This window comes from Elaeis guineensis, chromosome 1 (assembly GCF_000442705.2).
Source record: "Elaeis guineensis isolate ETL-2024a chromosome 1, EG11, whole genome shotgun sequence".
In the NCBI taxonomy this organism is placed as follows: Eukaryota; Viridiplantae; Streptophyta; class Magnoliopsida; order Arecales; family Arecaceae; genus Elaeis; species Elaeis guineensis.
In genome coordinates, this window is record NC_025993.2 from 3,535,240 (window position 1) to 3,556,083 (window position 20,844).

Below are 20,844 nucleotides of genomic sequence, written 5' to 3' on the forward strand. Positions count from 1 at the left end.
TAATAAAAATTATATTGGCAAGTATGGTTTGCCGAACTGCCCCAAATGGTACTGGTGGCCAACTGGCGATGGTTCTGGTGTTTGAAACAAGAAACTGGTGATGAGGGGGAGAGGGAGAAAGAAAGAGAGAGAGAGAGGGCCTCCGGAGGCTGCCGGAGGGCAGCCAAGCTCACTGTGCTGCTCCCAAAATGGCCCACAGCTGCTCGAAATGGTCCTTAATTGCACTTTACCAAGCTTATATATATTTTACACCTGTTCTTTTTTTCTGTATGGTATGGTTTGATACTGTTAGTATGGGGATGCATTGTAATTTTGAAATGTTGCTTCTAGATCAGATATCTGGTTGAGTTGTGCACTATGATACAAAATTATACAGATTTTTGACCATACATGGATTTGTACCATGACTTTAAGGCCAAGAAGCAGCAAATATTTTCCAATATGGTTAGTTTAGTACTTCAATGCTTGTAGGAGTTGGACATTATCAATTATTTTTTAACTGTTTTCTGTAATACGAGTATTTTGTTCTACATATCATGATGCAAAACCGAGTTAATTAGACTTTTGAATATGGTAATAGATGTCAGAAACCAAGGTTTCAAGTACGGGTATCGAATCTCGTATTATTTTTCTATTACAATTGTGCAATGTCAGCACAGCATGGGTTCCGAGTTCCGACGTTATGTGCCAAAACCGAGCGCATCAAAAAAAGTGAAAAATTGTCTGCATGGATCAGTATGGTGGCAAGGTACCATCAATGGAAAGTGGTACAAATCGGTGTGGGCAGTACATACTAATACGCTGGGTTTTGGCATCCAGTCTTCATATTGGTGCTGGCATCCTGTTTTGGCAGTTTTTGAATCCATGCAACTGTTTTTTTTTTTTTTTTTTGCATCTAAAGGGTCATAAACACTTATTTAGATTTTACACAAAGTTTTCATCTTGGCCGAGATCTTGGTTTGTATTGGTGGTATCGAACACCTGTCGATGTGATATATGTAAAAATCAAGGCCCTATTATGTCGGTTGATATAAACTGATAAAACTCGAGATATCGGATAATATGATATAAATCATATCGGTCTGAAAATATCACCCGAGATATTAGAAAATCTCAACGTCCATCAGTTCTTCCAACTTACCATATTGACCTAGCTAAATAGAGATTTTGGTTGATCTCAGTCTTAGTCGCTTATCTAGGTAACTGATATATGAAGATTTAAAAACCTTGATTTTACACAAGTGAAAGTTCCTAGGTTGTTTAAGGTGCTTAGATGGGGTGAGGCACATCTGATTCATCTGAAGCCCCGATAACCCTGGTGAGGCAGGGTTGATAAGGCAATGTTTAGGCGTATGCATAGGCCAAGTTGAGAGGTGTTAGGGAAATCACTTTTCTAATCTTGATTCTCAAGCTCCATTCTTCAAAATTCCTTATTTCTCAACATGTCTAATATCTAATTTTTATTGGAGGGGCATTTTTGCCCAATGCAACGCTTAAAAGCGAAGGGCTAAAAGAAAAAGGAACCCACCTCCTCTTTATTCAGCTGGGAGCTAGGGTTTTCAAGCAAGAGGGCAACGGTGGAGCATGAGGTAAAGAAGAGGGATAGCAATATCTAAACCCTTACAGTTTGCCCTTCTTTATTACTCCACATTGTCCCTGTTTCTCCCATTTAATTGGCACCAATCTCCATTTTATTCTTCCCATGTTATTTTATGTGCTCTCTGTGTGTTTGCATGTGTATGTGTTAGTTTCATCAAATCAGGAAGCATAAGGGGGTTTCCTTTTCTGTTGTTTCTATTTTTTCTTTGCTCGATCTGTCTATTTAATTGCTGTTTCATTTCTCTTCAATTTTCTGCTTCTTAATTTCTTTTTATTTTTGAATGCAGTGCACATGTTTGATGTGCCAGAAGCTATCCCCCATGAAATGCATGTCAGGCATCTTGCACTTTAACCTAATTTTGTTACAGCACCAATATGTTATCAAATTTAACATGATCATGAACAGCATTAGAAGTTTGGGTTCAAATTTAGTGCCGAGAATCTGGGAATCAACATGGGCTGCTAAGGCGTTTGTTTTTTCTTCCTTAATTATTTAGTGAACCGAAGTAGTTTATGTTAGGTAGTTATCATAATAGATATACTGTTTTTGTTTGCTTGGTTCGGTTATAGAAGCAATCTGATGTCTTCAATACAAGAAACTTGTCAAATTTCATTATGATCTAAAAATTTTTCATATTGTTTATGTATGATTCATGAAGTCTACTAACTCCATATGATAGAGAAAAGAAATGGTCAGTTTGATGTTTATATGATACAGATTGTTTCAAATAGACAGGTTTTTGAAATTATGAGCATCTTCCATGGTTCATTTTTTCTCAATCCAATTTCACTGAAATAATTCTTGTTTGCAGGGCAAGGTAGATTTCAAAGATACAGAAACATATGAATTTTTGTTCAAGGACTATTGGGAAATCGTGAAGGACCAGGAAGGATTAACGTTGGTTGATCTTCATGCTGCTAATGCTCTTCTTAAACGAGGTCACAATTGTAAAAGTGAATCAGATTCTGATAAGTTTCCTGAGGAGGAGTTGATGTCTGAATGTGATGACTTGGATGATGATTGTCATAATGAGATGTCAATCCTCGATGATTTAAAAGTAAGGCGTGGTAAAATGAAAACTCCAATAAAAAGGTGTAGGTCAAAGAGAAAGTATATTGGTTGGGGCTCAGAGGAGCTCATAGGATTCCTTTCATCCATTGGCAAGGATACAGAGGAACCTCTTACACAATTGGATGCTTCTGAAATTGTTAAGGATTATGTCCAAGCAAACAATCTTTTCAATCCTGACAAGAAGAAAAATAAGGTTGTAGTGTGTGATGAGAAGCTGTATTCTCTTTTCAGGAAAAAGAAAGTGAAGGTTCATAAAATCTACAGCTTACTGGAAAGTCATCTTGCTGCAGATGATGATATGGATGACGAATTTTTTTTTAGCTCGGATGATGATGACAACTCAGTTATCAGGAGAAAGTGGCAAAGGACAAATTCTGATTCCAAGATTCGCAAATCAGAGCCAAATCATTTCAGGCAAAAGGTTATGGAACCTCCCAAAAGCTGCTATGCTTCTGTAGTTGACAAAAATATTAAATCAGTCTATCTGAGGAGGTCTTTAATCCTGAATCTTCTGAAAGACCCTGAGATTTTTGAAAACAAAGTCACTGGTTGCTTTGTGAGGGTTAAAAATGATCCCAAAGATTTCTACTGTCGACCTCAAAATCTATACCAGCTTGGGCAAGTGACAGGTATCTGCATTCATGTGCATGCATTTATGCTTGATGCTGTCCCTCTTAAGCATGTGCTCCTCCTAGGGGAAGCCTAAACCTCAAAATGGGTACGTGCCATATGTTGGCACCTTCTATTATCTGCTAGAGAGAAATATACAAACCCCTTTGACTTTGCAGTCAGGGGTAAGAGAAATATTCAAGTCCAGGTGAATATATGTCTGCCATGCACCCATCTTGAGATTAGTTTTCCTTTTCACAGAATGGAGAGCCAAGTGTACACAACACACATACATGTGTACATACATACATTACATTACATTACATACATACAGACATACATACATATATAGATGTATATGTATGTGTATGTATGTATGTATGCACACACACACACACACACACACACACACACACACACATATATAGATATATATATATGTATGTGTATGTATGTATGTATGCACACACACACACACACATATATACATACTTATATATATAGGTTGAAGAAGAGATAATTTCTGTTTTCGTACCAGGTATTAAGAAGGTTCCACATGCATACAAGGTAGGAGAGACATTGACAGATACCGTCCTATGTGTTTCCAATATGTGTAGGGATATCCAAATAACTATGTTATCAGATGATGATTTTGAGGAGGTATACCCAGTAAGACTTTTGTTACACACTTGTTAAGCATTGCATCATTTCATACAATATCTTATTTCTTAAAACTCATCGTCAATGAGTTTAAGTCAAAATATGCAATTCTCTCTGTTCTGAAACATATACTGTAGGGTTATTAGACAACTCTAATTTTCTCTTTTGCCAGGTGTTGCTTTGATGATATTTCTAATTTTTTAATTCACATGCATATAACTCAGCACCAGTCTTTTGAGATTTTATGCAAGCACCTCGCTTAATTCCTATTCTGCATCTCTATGATAGGAAGAATGTGAAGATCTCTGTGAGTTGGTGAAGAGAGGACTCCTTAAAAGGCCTACAATTGTGAGTTTTTCCTTCTTAGAGCTATTTAATCTTGTGATACCGTATGCCTAAGCATTGCTTTTGCATCTCTGTACCTAATAAACATGGAGAATCAGTATTTTTCAACCTACAACATGAAAGAGACTCGTATACTAAATACTATCAATCTATCATGGTTATCAACATACACTTTTATGTTTTTCTTATTTTATTTGATAAGTTGTAGTCTACCAGAATTTATTGACAATAGAATATTTATTCTTATTTCCTTTCTTCTGCAATAGTTTTTGTATGAAATGAAGAAAGTAATAAGTTTCTAGGATGGTCATTGTTTCAGTAGCTCCATGAACAGAAGAAAAGTGCTCTTTCATTTATAAGTTTAGGAGACTTCCATCCAGATGGTTGACTTGGCTAACGGAGTCTTTTAAAGTTTAAACACAGTTTATATACTAGAGCAGTGTATATTAAGTATGTTATTATTATCTAGAATTGCAGATAACAGTAGTTCAAGAGCAAAAAATGGTTGAAATGTGGTGCAAATTGCTATGGAGGGTAGGCAACATTATTCAAATCAAGGATTGTGAAATCAACTTTCATTGGAAGAGAAGGGTAAACAAGGGTTTGGTCTTTGTTTGGTCCAGTGTTATCCAGAAGCCATTGTTTTAATTATTTTCTTTTACAAGAATTGGGCTATGGATGTAGATATGTATAGTAGAATCTCTGTAATTTGGATGAGGTGGAGATGCTCTCATTCTGGATCATCAAAATCTTGGGGCTAGTGACTTGCTAACAATGTTGTATGTGTTGGCATGTTGGGTAAAATGAAGCATGTTTGCATAAATTGGTAAGAATAGTAATGATTATGTTGAACTTAGTTTGTGGAAGCATTTGGAACATGCTTTAAACATAAGTGTGGAAAGTTGACTTCAATGCTTTGTTCACTGTAATGAAGCCTGAGAAGAGAAAATAGAAGGGGCTTATGGGCTTTGGCTGGGATTCCTAAATTGAAGTGATGAGACCAAGGAAAACATGTATTGCAGTGGCCGAGGGAAATGTAAATGCTCGTGGCCTTCTATAGCAGCCAATAAGGAAGCAAAATTCATAAACAATGCAAACTGAAAGACTTTCCTTATTATGACTTTCTATTTGAATATAACCATTTATACCTTTGCAACTGTATACTGATTAATTTTAGTTAGGGATATATTTATCTTAAATAGAGTTTTAATCTGTTTAAGAGTACTATTTTTGAGTATAACGAACTAATTTACGGAAAAGTGATAAGCATGGTGAGGTTAATAGTCTTTTAGTCATTTGGACTGTTTTGAAGAGTAGCTTTAATTTGTTTATATTAAGATTTATTTCAAATTTCTAAAGTCCACAATGCTTGTTGTTAAGATTCAACTATCAAAATTTAAATGCTGCCAACCTTTTTAACTTTATATTTTATAGTTTGAATATTGGTCATATATCAAGTACTGATGTGTGACCTTCTTCTTCTCTCGCTTATGTCTAACGTCCCATATGTTAAAGGGGTTCGGTATCTCTCACTTTTATCATACTACCACCTTTTGCTTCTTTAAGACGTGAAGATATTAATTCATTAATATCATGCTAAAGTTCCTTAAAGGCCTTCTTTTTTTTTTTTTTTTTTGGGTACCTTCATCGAGGCTTTTATTAGGTTCTAAACATTGCCCATTTTTCTTTCACATGCAAGTACAAATTCCTAAATATTAGTATTTTGTACTTTTATTTTGTTTAAAGGATGAACCTTGGCACAACAGTAGGTTGCACCATTGTGACCTAGAGTTTATGGGTTTGAAACATGGCAAAAGCCTTTCTGCATGAGGGGTTAGGGCTGCATATATCTGACCCTCAGACCCTGCAATGGCAGGATTCTCGTGCATTAAGGCACCCATTTACTTTAATTTTGTTTCATCTTCATATGTTCTAACTTTAGTTCATTTGACTAACACTTTCTGTTTACAATATCATTATTTTCCACTAGAGCATAGGGGTTTTCAGTATATTCATTAAGATGGCTACTTTTAAATTCTGCTCGCTTTTTATTAAAGAATGGTCTACCGCACCATTACATTTTGTAGAAAAAAAGATGTTGTTTTAGATGTGCTAACTTTTTGGTAGCCATTTGGAAATGCAGAAGGATCAGTTCTGGTCCATAGAAAGAAAGGAAAGAGGATTGATTGCGATTCTTGATGGAAAATGTCAAAAATGGGATGTGATTTTTTTTTAATTTAATGATTAAGACAATCAAAAAAAATAAAAAAAGAAGAAGAAAAAGGAGAGTGGAACCAGATGCATCCTTGCATCAACAATATCAAATGTACATATACCACAAAAGAGGGATGAATAATTTGTCCATTAGTTGTATTCTTCAATCACCAGTGTAAATATATGTGAATGTCAATTTTCTTGCTTCAGATGGCGAAGTACATTTACATTTATTGCACAGTCATCTAAGAAAAGGATCTTGTTTCACATGTCCTTTGCAGTGATTATTTAGTCACAGAACTTTGGTCATATATGTTTTCTTCAGTGTAATATTATGTCTGGAAAAACAAACTCAAGATAATCTTATTTGAAAACTCCATTAGTTATATTTACAACCTTGGTTTCTCTTTTTCTGCTGAATTGCATATTTATCTGTCTTTTTATTTTTTTCTGAGAAGGCAAACTTATCAAATTTCTTTTTAGTGATTACATTGATGTCTAACCAATTTTGATTTTTCTTGCTCTTTTGGCAGGCAGAACTTGAGAAAAAGATCAGAATTGTGCATGAGGATATTACAAATCATGTACATACCTTTTGTTTCTTTGATATGTTAGCAACATTGTTTCCTGAATCTGCCTTCCATTTTGGAATTTGTGTCTTCAGAAATTTTATTTGCGATGATCTTCTTTTGTTGCTGTTTTTATACTCTGTTCTTTCAAAAGTAATCTTGAAGATTGCAATAATTGCAGCATGACATAGTCTCGTGACTTCCTAAAAATTACATGTCCCTGTGTTTGTTTTTTGTAAGAATGATAGATTGATGTGAACATAAGCCAGGAAGCTAGTTCCTTGTTTAATTTGCTGATTATTCTATATGCTAAGTTTCTCTTTTACTAATCTAGTTGATTTCTTCTCAGTGGATTGATAGAGAGATTGTGAAATTACAAAAACTGATTGATCAGGCGAATGACAAGGGATGGCGCAGAGAATATCCTACAAAATAAGAGCTGAAAATACAAATGCTTGTGGACATGCTATAAAATTCAACAAGTCCATTCATCTGCTGATCTAGCACATTATCATCTTGTACATTTCACTGGCTTAGTTGATACGCTTGAAATTATTTTTTCTTGACTCTTTGGTACGCTATTTGACTATATTGACCGAAGAGAGCTGCTCTGTACGCCAGCTGAAAGATCACGCCTTCTAAAGGAGATTCCACAGGTCATTGCAGATACAGAAGAACAGGTTGAAGTGACCACTGATACATTAGTAAAGTCTCATGGAGAACATAAAGGTTCACTGTACTCTTTGATTTCTGTTTAGCATTTGTTTTGGATATGTTCTTTTTTCGGTCTTGAGAGTTTTCTGTTTGTGTTCTGATCGGTTTTTTGCTATATTCTAGGGAAAATTTCTTTGAGCCTCTGACAGTGTGGCCCGTAAAACCACATCTCTTTTTGGCTGTATGTGAATTCCAAGTTTAAGGCACTCTTCTTTTTATAACTATAACCACTCAAAATAAAAAGGAAAAAATAGGGTCTCATAAATGACTACCAAAGAGTATATAAGTGGTGGTTCTAATGCTGCCAGTTTGGTATGCTGGTACCATACTATTCTGATGAGAAAACAGGGCCTGTGTAGGTGCAGGACACTGGTTCTCACCTGATTACCTGAACGAGTATGTACTGACTATACTAGTATGTACCCACCATATTGGTCTGTACTGATACCCAGGATGTGTTGGGAGTTGGTATGCATTGATTCCTTTTTATTCTTGTTGATTCTAATTGTTTCAGTCCATAATGATCATACCAGTACCTTACCATTTTGGTTAAAACCAACACGGGCCTGGTACTGGTATTTTTAATCTTAAAATAAACTAAATTGGTAATATAGTTGTTTAAAGTATGGCACACAATCTTGATTGATCAGATTGTGGCATATGCTCATGTTTGTCAATAAACCATGTTTTGCATATGCTCATTGTTTGTCAATAAACCATGTTTTGCATATGCAGGGATCTCTTCATATTGACTCTAGTATGGCATGAGTAATGCATGTGGCCTTAGAAACATGGAAACATGGGTTCATGGAGATTCATGAATGAACTCCCATCTGTAGTCTGGTTATAGAGTTTACCATGTAATATATGAGCAGCTTGCCCCTATTAAAGCAACTGCACAGCAAGTTTATTGGTGTTACAAGTCTTGAGGGTTAACAAGGTTGTTTTGAGTAGCAAGTTGATCCGATTGTTGTCCTACTATATTATGATAGGCTTTAAACCAAACCGTGACCCTGCAGAAGGCCGAATTTGGAGTCTTGAAGGGAGTCATATCAGTCAAAAACTAGTCATGATACTTTGAAATTGAGACTTGAAGGATTCAAGGTTTTCGGCACTTTATAGTTTTATTGATGGTTACCCTGAAAATTTGAAGCATTGCTGGAAAGAGAAGATGATACGACGCCGAGGTGTGAGATGCGAAACATTTCGTTTAAGATGCTGAAAATATAGGGAGAAATCCCATTTGTCCAGCTTGCTTTCTTAAACATCAGTCTTTCTCTTTCTCTGTCCTTGAGCTTCAATCATTTATCATTTGATAACTTCTAATTATTTTCTTAAGACATGCATTTCTTTTTCTTATATTAATGAGAATCTTATGGAATTCGAAGTTTTGGATGCACGTGTTGATGTCTGCATGTGTGGTTCCTGTGATACTCTCATATCAACTGTTATTATGGTTTTGTCTTAAGTAGCTGTTAGTATGATTGGCAGGTGGAAATGTCGCTATTATGGAAGTCCCGCCAGAGGAAGCTAAAGGTTTGTTCTCCTTGTCTTGTTTCTTTCTTGGTCCATTACAGTTTATCTAAATCTTTAGTTTATTGAATTAAACATGGGATGGAGTAGATTGGAGACTTTGATGTCCAGATTTTATATAAAAAGCTCAAATCTAGATTAAAATCCCATGGAAATTGCATTGCTTGGGTATCTAAACATGATAAAATGGCTGTCAGGATTGGCGAAGCAACTAGCCTGTGGAACTTAGAAAGAAATTCAATCAATCTTGATGGAACTGATTTCATCAAAGATGCATATGGGATTGTCTGAAGAAACTTATTTTATTCCATAATGAATAAATTGCCTTTTGACTTCTAGGTGTTGCATTTCGATCTAACAGAAACATGTTTTGCAATTTTTGTTCTTCACATCTTGATTGCAATACATGCTGCCTCTCAGAAGAAAAAAAAGCATGAAGAAGAAATGAGGAACCCTTTGATTGCTTAAAGGCACAACATTATAGACAGAAGAATGCAGTATGAGAGAGAGGAAAAAATATTGAACTGGTCAATTCTTATGCGGTGAAAAACATTCAATCGTATAAGTTAGAATTTTAATTTTAAGCCATGTCCAAAATCTTAAAAAAAAATTATCCATTTTGTTACATTACATCGCATAGCACCCTTAAAATCAGGGTTCATTGAACTGTACCGGCGGCTAATCAGTGTGGTTCGGATGTTTGATTCAAAATGTTGGCAAAAACGGAGTGGGGGAGAAGGAAAGAGAGGAAGAGAGAGAGAGAGGAGGAGAGGGAAGGAAAGGGAAAGACTGGTGGTGGTCCGCCGACGCTGCTGGGGCTCCAAGGTCCTCTATGAGATGCGAAAAGAGAGAGAAATGAGAGGGAGAGGGGAAGGGAGAGAAGAGGAGAGATGGGAAGGTGGCGGGGAGGCCGTCGGACAGTCCAAAACAACCCCGCGGCTGTCGCGGGCTGTTTGTCGTTTAGTGGCCACAGCGTCCCTCCAGCGGCCTCTTGGTTGCCTTCCCCTCTCTCATCTTCTCTCCCTTTCCCTCTCTCTTTATATCTCTCTGCTTTCATTTTCTCTCATGGAGGACTGCGGAGCTCGAGAGGACTCGGTGGTCTTCCGTTGGCCTCTGCAGCCCTCCGGTGGCCACCGCCGATGCCTCTACCGGTCTCCCTTTTCTTTCCTCCCTCTCCCTCCCTCTGCCTTTCTCTCTTTTTCTCTCTTTTCTTTCCTAGTTCATCCCTCGTTTCAATGTTGGTTCGGGCCCGGTATGGTCCAGTATGGGGGCATACCGACTCGTACAGCCAGCCAGCCGGTATGAGGTCCGGTTCTGAGTCGGCAATCCTTGCTTAAAACTTTTGGAGTCTTGGTAATGATTTTCCAAAAAGAAAAAAAATGCATGTGTTTTAAACTGTTGTATTAGCATAGCAGGGAATGTATTATTCTCATGTGAAAATGCTGCTGAAGAAAGATCTGAAGTATGCCTATATGTGTACTTTAATTTGCTTTGAATTATTTGTAAGTGACAAATGCTAGCTATGCAAGATGTAATTATTATTTTCCATAGTTTGTTTCAAGCTGCTGCTCTTGTTTTCCTTTGTAAGCTTTCTCCGATCTTAACAGTTTGGATTTTTTCTTCTATATTTTAATAAGCTCACCCTAAATTACATTAGGGTGCTTAGTCACCAGATTGTCTGGTGGTGAATGTCTGTTTTAAGGTTCGGAATCTCAGTATCGGACCCCGTAGTAGTGCCACATTGGTATAGTGTTGGTATGCCAATATAGGGTTGGTTCAGCATATGGATGCTCGATATGTTGCACGTACTGAGTATCAGTTTGGCATTGGTATGGCACAGTATGCCTGTATGGGGTGGTAGGTGCCGGTACTGCGAACTTTGTTTCTTAGCTCATAAATCACCTTTTTACAGTCTTCTTAGATAGTCCACGTATACTTTGCACTTGTAAACATTTTGAGATTTTCTGCATCATCTTGAGAATGACACTTAACTATTCGCTGACCATTCTTGGTTTTAAACTGCTACCGATGAGTAATCCTGAAATATAGATGTTCTTGTTGGTGGGATTGGAAAAAGATAAAATAGTGAAGGTCCCGGACGTTCCTCTTCCTTTCTTGTTTTCCCTTTATTTCCTCTGGTGATAACTTGGCTGCAGATTTTCTGACTACTGATATAGGAGAGTTTTTTTTTTTTTCATTCTTTTTCTCGACTTTTTCCTGAACATGTCATCTGCAAGTCCTCTCTATCTAGCTTCATCCATCATCTAGTCAATTATTGATTCATCATTCAATTTTCAACTTGCTTTTATGTTCCCATATATTCTTTTCTTTGTTTCCTTCTTTAGCCCTGATCATTTATTATTTAAGGGTTTCTGCATTCAAACACATTTCTTTTTACACCCCTAAACTAAGAAAGCTTTTTGTGGTCCAAATTTTGATTATATTTTCTTCTGGCATTTTTTTTTTGTTCTATAATATTTTGTTTTTATTTTTTATTTTTTTGAAAAGATAACTTGGTTTATCAAATAGACATAATCAGTGGATTTTGGTTACAATTAGAAGGTCTGCATGTGGCTACTGTAGAATTCCCAGCACAGGGAGCTAAACATCTGGAAACTTCTCAGAGAAACTTGAGAGTCTTCCTTGATACCTTTGGAGATGAGGGGAAAGTTCTTTTTCCTGTCCTTTTCTTAGTTCCAAGATAGTTGAAACTATTGCTTTTGAATCAGGAGAATACTTTGTTCACTTCCTGTCTGAACACATCCTTCATTTTTTTTATTTCTTTAGGTTTACCTGTCTTTCACTCATCCATTGCCCATATTTCAACTTATTAAGTAGTAGTCCTTTCATTTCTTTCTCTATTTTTATCTTTGTGTATCTGTTAAGCATTTCTGATTGCTTTCTTTCCTCTGTTTCCTCAAAAAATATTTCTTAATAATAGTATAAATTTTACATATAGTTATTTAGTGTTGTTGTTATTATATTTCTTTTTTTTGGGTAATATTGTAGTTATTGATCTATGATATAAGTAGCTTGTTTATCAAATTTTCATATTCAATTGATTTTGGCTTGAAAACTTTTATTACCAGTTATGTTACTCGTGAGGAATTCCCATTAGGATAAACAAAAGGTTCATGAAAATAAACTTGTTTCTTTAATTTTTAAGATGTTATCATGTACATTATGGTTCTGTTATATGAACTAAAAATTGGTTGTACTTGGCTTTGCAAATGCAAGGTTAAAATGTAAATAAAACTTCAATCTAGGTGTATATACCATGGTTCTATTTTTGCAACTGCATGGCTTGGGCATCAACTCTGAGGATCATATGCCTGCTAGAGTTGAAGCAGTCAGGCTTGCCACTTAGATGGCCATCTGGACTTATTAGGACATTTTTTATCAAAGAATGCATATGCCATGGTCTGCATATCTTGCGTAAAATCTTATTTGCTTATCTCTATCTCCTAGATGTTAAGTTTCCATCCAATGCTATTGTCTAACTCTGCTTTGGTTTTTTTATCTTGATCCATTGATTGCAATATATGCTGCTTATAGAAGATAAATGTCATCATCATCCAAAATAAATAAATAAATAATAAAGAGAGAAGTTGCAGATATTTAAACTTCTGCTCTGGTGTAGCAGGGAATGGAGCTGATTCGCATCAGAATGCTTTGGACCGACAACCTGAAGGTTTGCTTGTTTATATATTTTTAAATAACTTCAATTCGAAACATTTGTAACTAGCATAATGATCTTGGATATGTTTAACTGTAAAACCCTTCTAGAAGCAGAACCTATTTTTTTAAGTACTTGTTGTCGTCGTCATTGCTGCTACTTTGTAAGCTGTTTTGGGCTTTCAGTTCACATTTTGCTTCTGATTTAGCTTCATTAAACTTTTTTTTTTTTATGTCTTTTGGATCATACTTACATTCACTTTTGCCTATTCACCCGATTGTGTGGTAGCCTTTTGTCTTATAAATCTTTCATATTCTTTTGTTATCTAGTGTTGTTAGAGAATCATTTTATTAATATCCTCATAAACTTTGTTTTTTTTTTTTTTAATTGTATGCTTCATCTTGATTCTTGAGAATGGCATTTAACTGTTGCATTGCCACTTTTTAAACCTTTAAGACCTCTGGTGACGTTTGATCATTAAATGTAGTTGCCAGTAGATGTGATTGAGAAAGATAAACTTCTGAAGGTTCAGACAGTACAATGTGGCGCATAACCTTTTGATTCAAGATTTTAAAACTATTCCTTTTGATTTAGGAGAAGACCTCGTCATTGCTCGTCTAAACTTCTCTAGAAGCACGTGAAGCTTTCTGTCAGCTTTTAAGCTAATTTCATTTGTCATCTCCATATTACTTCAATCATTTTTTTTTTTTTAATTTTGCTCTTAAACATGGCATGCCATTAGAAAAGTTTCCATGCTTCCTAGTCAATATCCCATTAATCTAGTTAACAATTAGGAACTTAGCTTGAGTTTTATGCCTCCAACTACTGAGCCATGTTGTAGGTGTCTGGATTCAGTCTAAGTGTCCTTTATCCGTTTCTTCCTGTTATTCCAATGCTATAGCAAGTTTTCCAGTTTCTTTCTTATAATTTTCATCCATGTAACCTTGAATCTTCTTCTGCTCTTTTTAGATCCTTAAACACAGATTTGAGGACCTTTCCTTAGGTGGCCTCGGATCCTTATGCACAGGTTCAAACCACGTTCGATTGGTTCTTCATTACTTTAGCCTCAATTTCACCATAGTATGGTTTCTCTTGGTCTCATGCAGGGTTTCAGGTGCTGGTCCATGTTGGGCCAGTTTTGGCACGTGGTACTGGGTTGATACTAGCACAGAATGGGTGTTTTGGCACAGCACTGCATGTATGTTAGCATGGCGCAAAATGTTCCTTGCTGGCCTTTGGCCAGAACGCTTCATGCCACCAATACTTAAATCCTTCATATTATGTTTGTTGGGCCCTCAGTTTCAGTTTTTTACGGTTCCATTACATTTTATATGTGCCGTCCTATAGGCTTTTTACACCTTATCTGTTAAGATTCTTGTTCATAGTTCCAATTTCACATTTAACCTTGTCGTCTTATCATCAAGCAACTTTACATCACCCACAAATTAGATACACCAAAGCACATCTTCTAGATAAGTTCATTGTAAGAGATTCAGGTTAGCTTTGGCCCTTCTTGCAAACACAACATCACCAATTCACCTGCTACTGAGAGCTACTTCTCTATGTACTCTATCCTGTGCTTTGTTGAAGTTGATAGTAACCATTCATGGAATCCTTCTCTATTCCCTTCATCTTTTCATTCTATTTCTTAAAGCAAGATTAGTCTTTGTGCTGCCCTTCTTGGTCTAAAATGACAGTTGATTCTATTAGATTATTGCCTTCTAAATATTCATTCTATCACCTGTTCCCACTGCTTAAATACATGTGTGTAATACTTGTCCAGACATTTTTCCTCTTTTCAGCTTGGGCATTGCCTCTCAAGGTCAGACAGTTATAAGATTGGAGAAGCAATCAGACTGTTTGACCTGGTTAACTACTTTTTCTTTTATAGGCCAATGTTAATTAAAGAACACCCTTGTATTGTATGCAGAACTCTTATAATCCTAATTCTTTAATAGATGACCATATATTTGCCAACTCTTAAGCTTCCATCTATGGTAACCACACCTTGGATTATTATGTCTCACTCTCTCGGTTGCTATATATGCTACTATAAAGAGGCCAAACAGCTTGAAGAAAACTTGTCTGAATTTGCACTGGTGTAGCAGGGAATATAGCTGCTTTCCATGAAGATGCTGCAGAAGAAAAATCTGAAGGTGTGCCAATTTATTTTTTTATTTCATCATTGTATAAAATAATTTTATGTAATTATTCCTAATTAGGATGGATATAATCATTGCTTGCAGTAACCTTTTATTTTATTGTGTTGTTCACTCTGAATTAATTTTTATTCATGGGCATGATGGATCACAAGTACATTCTTATTTGCTTCCAGTCGCTAGATGATCTTGTAATAATGCTGGATTTCAAAGGAAGCCCTTCATGTTCTTTTTCTATGTACTGTACCTAGAGGGCTAATTTATTTTGTTAATTTCCTCTTAACATATTTATTTCATCTAGAGAATGACATTTAACTTGGTGCTGCTGCATTTATGGTTTTTAGTGATGGCCAGTCCAAGAATGTAGTTCCCAATTGGTATAGTGGGAAGAATACAAAATGTTGAAGTTTCTGAAAATAAAGTTCCCCTTCTGCACTGATAATAATGTACAATCTTTTGGTTCAAGATTTTTGAAATAGTTGTTTCTGAATTCTGATCAAGGAGAAAACTTCATCACTTTCCCTCAACTTCCTGAAAAGAAATCCTTTACATGCTCTTGCCATTCTCTTACCATTAATTTTTCAGCTTGCTTCTGGGAAAACTAATCTTTCTCCCTCTTTGCTTTTGTCCATGTCATTCAAATTTTTTGCTTTTTTAGAGCACCCTTTTTTTTTGCTTTCCTTGTATTGAAATCTTCAAATTAGCATCTCTTTTTCTGGTGACATTCTTGTGATATTTTCTGATTTCTATTCTTGTTTTACTCATCAACTTATTTATGGATTTTTAATGTGGTTGATTGTAATATGATGGGTAGGTGCACCTGTTGCTGATGCGGAAGTCCCGACAGAGGAAGTTAAAGGTTTAGGTTGTTAACCTATACTAGATCATTCTTTTTAGCCACTTATGATATATTTCTGTAACATCATGAACCTAAAGCGGTTGAAATATCATATAGCCAGAAGTGGATTAAATTTCTACTACATGACTATCATATGAATCTAATGATGAATCACTTAATTAGTGCATCTCGTTTCAAGAATAAGTCACTATGATGATTAGATATGAAATATGGTGAGGAATGTAACAAAATACTAATATGTTGATATGCAAATCTTGAAAAAAAAAGGCAACATACAATATTGCCATATACAAGATTGCCGAGTCTCTCCTCAGGATAAGTTCGATGTCATATTTCTCTTTTCTTTTCTTCTCTTTTTAATAGAATATTTTCTTTGTTGCAACAACAATAATGAACTGCGATCCAAAGAGGCTGGCGGATATAAAAAAGAGAAAGTAAGATTCAGCCAATTAATCTATTGCTAAGGGGAGTAAAGATGCAGCAGGTTTGAAACCAGCTGCTTCAGCCCCCCGAACTTCTCTGGCTCCGACCTCGATAAGCATTCGGTCGTTTGCTGCCCCTGCTGAGGAGCTGACGTCGTAGACGTCACATCGGCAGAGCATCGAGGTGGCCTGTCCACGCACCAAGGAGGCTAGTGCACGCCCACGACTAAGTTCTTCGCCAGTGCCTCAGACTTCGAGAAGACCAGCTTGATCGACAGAACAACGACCGAAGCTCCCAGAGGCGGCTCCACCTTCAATTGAAATTGTGGATGTGGTCTAGATGTCCCTCTTTGAGACATCGCATCTCGGCAGAGACTTGTTGATTGTGGTTTTGCCTCAGAGGGACTTGGATGCTCGAAGGAGGGACTTCTCCATCGAGCAATTACTGAATCATGGCTACGTCGGTCTGGTGGACATAAGTCTTTTTCTATCTGTACTTTTATTTGCATCGGTTTTTATCGATTTCACTGTTTTTCCTTTTTCAGTTAGCCTTGGAAATCAAGTTGCTCCATGAGCACTTGATATGGTTCCATGAATATAAGAAGTCCATGGAAGAAGGGCTCAAGGCCGAGCAGACAGCAAGAAAGTGACTGAGGAAAATGTGGCGAAAGAGGCCAAGACCGCTGAGGGTTTGAAGAAACAACTCTAGGATAAGATGGCTTCAATATAGGAGAAAAGTCAGGCTTTGTTGGATCAATAGCGCCAGATCAACAACTATGAGAAGAAATTTGAAGATCCTTGTGCTGAAGTAAAGATGGATTTTCAAGCTGGAATCCAAGCTGAAGGAGGCTGAACAGACTATAGAAAAGCGTGATAAGAGCCTTCTTGTATTTCAATGATGGGTTGAAAGAGAGAAAAAGCTGTGATGGCGGTCGAGAACTTTAAGGCATCGGAGGCGTTTCAGGACAAAGTCATTGAAGCCTCTGAAGGTGCCTTTTTCTATGGCTTCAAGATTTGCAAAGACTTAGTTAGGAAGTTCTTTTCTGACCTTAATATCAGTAAGCTGACCCCCGAAATAGCTTTGAATGCATCAACTGAGGCGGCTTCCGAATCTGCCACTGAGGTAGCTCCTTCAGCCACAGATAAAGTTACTGTTGCTGAGATAGCTCCTCAGTCTGTTGTCGAAGTGGCTCCTCAACCGCTGATCGAAGTGGCCCCTCAAGTAGCTATCGAGGTCCCTGCGGTTGAGATTATTTCGATCGAGTCTTCTTTAGCTGAAGCTTCCAAGGATCCAGCCCCTCCTTCCAACGGTCTTCAGGCTAACGCCTAAATTTTGTATTTTCTCTTTCCTTTTGTGAACTTGTGTATCAGCCTGATGTGGGCTTTTTTTAATACACTTCATATTAATGAAAAACTTTTTCCAAGTACATGTGTTCTTTTTTCTTCTTTTTTTTTATCCGATCTCACCTAACCCAATCTTGGTTTAATTGTCATATATAGGACTTCAAAAATTTTCAAGTTATATCCATGATGAATATTATTTGACTTTGGTTGGGTCAACTATGAAGCCGATGTGGCTTAGTGGAATAAGCAAATATCAAAACATAAGACGGTCTAACTTTAGGAATTAAAATGGTTAATAGTAAATCAATATCAACAAACCGTATATTTATAATAGAGGTTTGAGAAGTACCTCTCATCCGATGTTGAAATGTGTAGTTCAGGTCTTTTTTGAATCAGATGTGATTTCAACATCTGTTGTTCCATCTTTTTTCCTTTCATGGGCATGTCGTCTAGGAATTTAAGTCAGAACTTAAGTCTCTTTGAATGGATATCCATGAAGTACAATCTGTAGATCAATCATAATCTATAAGATGCCCATGAGGTTTAACCCAGAGATCGGATATCCCACGTTAGATATTTGTGAGGTTCAATCCGGAGATCAGATGTCTCACATTAGATATTTGTGAGATCCAATCCGGAGATCGCGTGTCTCACGTTAAGTTGTCCTAGTTTGGCATTCTCATAGCCCGAGTTCAACTTTTTCTGACCTCGTTTGGACAAGCTTAGTTGTTTTTTTATCCTCATTTGGTCGGACTATATGACCTTATTTGGACAATTATTTTATATCATCCATGTTTGATCGGTTTTTACTGATCTCGTTTAGATGAAGAATTGTTCTTCAGGATGCTCTGATTTGAACGTTAGAATTCAGCCTCATTTTGGCAAAGATTGAAGGCTTCATTGAAGAGTCATTGATAATACAATTTACAGCATTCCAACTACGTGGAATAATTGAGCTATCCAAATTCTCAATTCTATATGCTCCCAGCGGATTACTTCGGTAACTTGGTAGGGTCCTTCCCAATTGGGAGTACGCTTTCCTTGTTTTGTAGGTTTTGAAACTTCAGTTCGGCGGAGAACAACATCTTCTTTATGAAAAAGCTTTGATTTTATCTGAGCATTGTAATATCTGGCCACCCTTTGTTTATAAGTTGCCATGCAGATCCGAGCTTTTTCTCTAATTTCTTTAAGCAAATCTAGGTTGGTTCTCAGCCGATCTGGATTACTTTTCTCGTGGAATTTCTCCACTCTAGTTGATGATAGGCTAATCTCAACAGAAATTACAACTTCTACCCCAAAAGTGAGTTTGAAAGGTTTCTTTTGTTGGCCCTCATGGTGTGGTTCTGTAAGCCTAGAGAATACTATATAGTTCATCTGTCCAAAGTCCTTTTGCTTTGATAAGTCTTATTTTTAAACCTTGAAGAATGGTCCGATTGGTGACTCGCTTTTTCGTTTGATTGCGGGTATCCCACAGAGGTAATCCTATGGTCTATGTCAAGCTCGGAGCAGAATTCTTTTAACTTCGGATTGTCAAATTATCGTCCATTATCAGTGATAATGATTTGAGGCAAATCAAAGTGGCAGACAATTGATTTTCAGATGAAGTCTCGCATCTTCTTTTCAGTGATTTGAGCCAAAGGCTCTGCTTCTATCCATTTGATGAAATAATCAATAGTTACCATCAAGAATTTTTTGTCCTGTTGCCATTGGAAAAGGTCCAAGAACATCCATTCCTTATATAGCCAAAGGCTAAGGTGCAGTAACGGGAATGAGTTCGACTGTAGGCCGATGTTGAATATTGGCATATCTATAGCATTGATCATATTTATTAATAAAATTAGCTGCATCTTTTTGGATTGTTGGCTAGTAATAGCCTTGTCGGATGACTTTGTATGCCAGTGACCTACCCCTCAAGTGATTACCATAAATTCCTTCATGGATTTTTCGAAGAGCATAGTTAGCTTTTGATAGCCGTAAACACCAAAGTAGAAAAAACGAATATGGTGTCTTATATAATTGATCTCCCTATAAGATATACCATGGAGCTTGTCTCTTAATTCTCCTTGCTTCAATAGGATCTGTCGGTAGAACTTCTTTGGTAATATAATCAATCAGTGGATCAATCTAGCTAGTCTTATAGCTAATCTGCATGATTGGAAGAGTTTCGATGCTGGATTTTTTGAGGTAGTAGATAAGAATTTTTAGTTTGGGAAAACCTGATGTGCAAGATGGGATAAAGCATCAGCTCGGGTATTTTTTGATCTTGAAATTTGTATAACCTCTAGGTCTTCGAAGTCTTTTGATAATACTTTTATATGCTGTAAATATTGGGACATTATAAAATCTTTAGCTTCAAATTGATCTCGTACCTATCCGACGATAAGTTGCGAGTTGGTAAAAACTTTGAGTCCTTTGATTTCAAGTTCTTTCATCATTTTGAGTCTGACAGTTAAGGCTTCATACTCAGCACCATTGTTTGAAGCACGGTATTCTGTACCGGCCTGAATTGGCCGATACATCCTGTATCATACCATTCCAATGGGGAATCGGTTCGATTTAGACTGATTTTTCAAAAAATAGGCTGAACTGGACCAAACCAGTGGGTTCGGTATGGTATCAGCCCGAACCACTGGATACCAATGGTTTGGTCCGGTATGGTGTGGTACGGTATCGGTTCGGTCCGATTTGGTTTGACTTTTTTTTTGGCCATTGAATTGGATTTTTTTTGAATTTTTTATTGTCGGTACAGTTCGATAAAGTACGATACGGTATGGTATGATATCGGTTGGCAATCGATATGGGTTTTGGTATCAAGTCCGCAAATCTTGGTTTGAAGTATTGAAATTGAATCTTAGGACATTCAGGGACAATACCTTCAAGATTAGCTAAAATTAAACCAGCTCCGCTCTCTTTGAAATTTGAGGCTCTATCAACATATAATACCCAATAAGAATCTTTAATGATCTTTTTTGGACTTTCTGAGGTTGGCTCTTCATCAGGGATGATACATTCCACAATGAAGTCAGCTAATATTTGAGCTTTTAGTGAGGGTCGAGATCGATAATAGAT

The 20,844-nt window shown here is 36.7% G+C and overlaps 1 protein-coding gene across 19 annotated transcripts in view; it reads left to right on the forward strand.

Annotated features, from left to right (window-relative positions):
- Window positions 1–20,844, forward strand: part of LOC105034417 (uncharacterized protein At5g08430) — a 60,335-nt gene that overhangs the window by 17,220 nt on the left and 22,271 nt on the right. For 4 of the 19 annotated variants that reach the window (XR_012141249.1, XM_029262399.2, XM_029262395.2 and 1 more), the window contains exons 4-13: window positions 2,412–3,300; window positions 3,819–3,940; window positions 4,229–4,288; window positions 7,033–7,083; window positions 7,418–7,488; window positions 7,646–7,797; window positions 9,274–9,318; window positions 12,956–13,006; window positions 15,097–15,147; window positions 15,965–16,015. Coding sequence is in view for 15 of the 19 variants with exons in the window: in XM_029262399.2 (XP_029118232.1) it covers window positions 2,412–3,300; window positions 3,819–3,940; window positions 4,229–4,288; window positions 7,033–7,083; window positions 7,418–7,488; window positions 7,646–7,797; window positions 9,274–9,318; window positions 12,956–13,006; window positions 15,097–15,147; window positions 15,965–16,015 (1,543 nt within the window). In the remaining 4 variants the exon portion in view is untranslated. The remainder of the gene's footprint in view (window positions 1–2,411; window positions 3,301–3,818; window positions 3,941–4,228; window positions 4,289–7,032; window positions 7,084–7,417; window positions 7,489–7,645; window positions 7,798–9,273; window positions 9,319–12,955; window positions 13,007–15,096; window positions 15,148–15,964; window positions 16,016–20,844) is intronic. The other 15 variants (XR_012141257.1, XM_029262397.2, XM_029262391.2 and 12 more) reach the window with 9 other exon arrangements.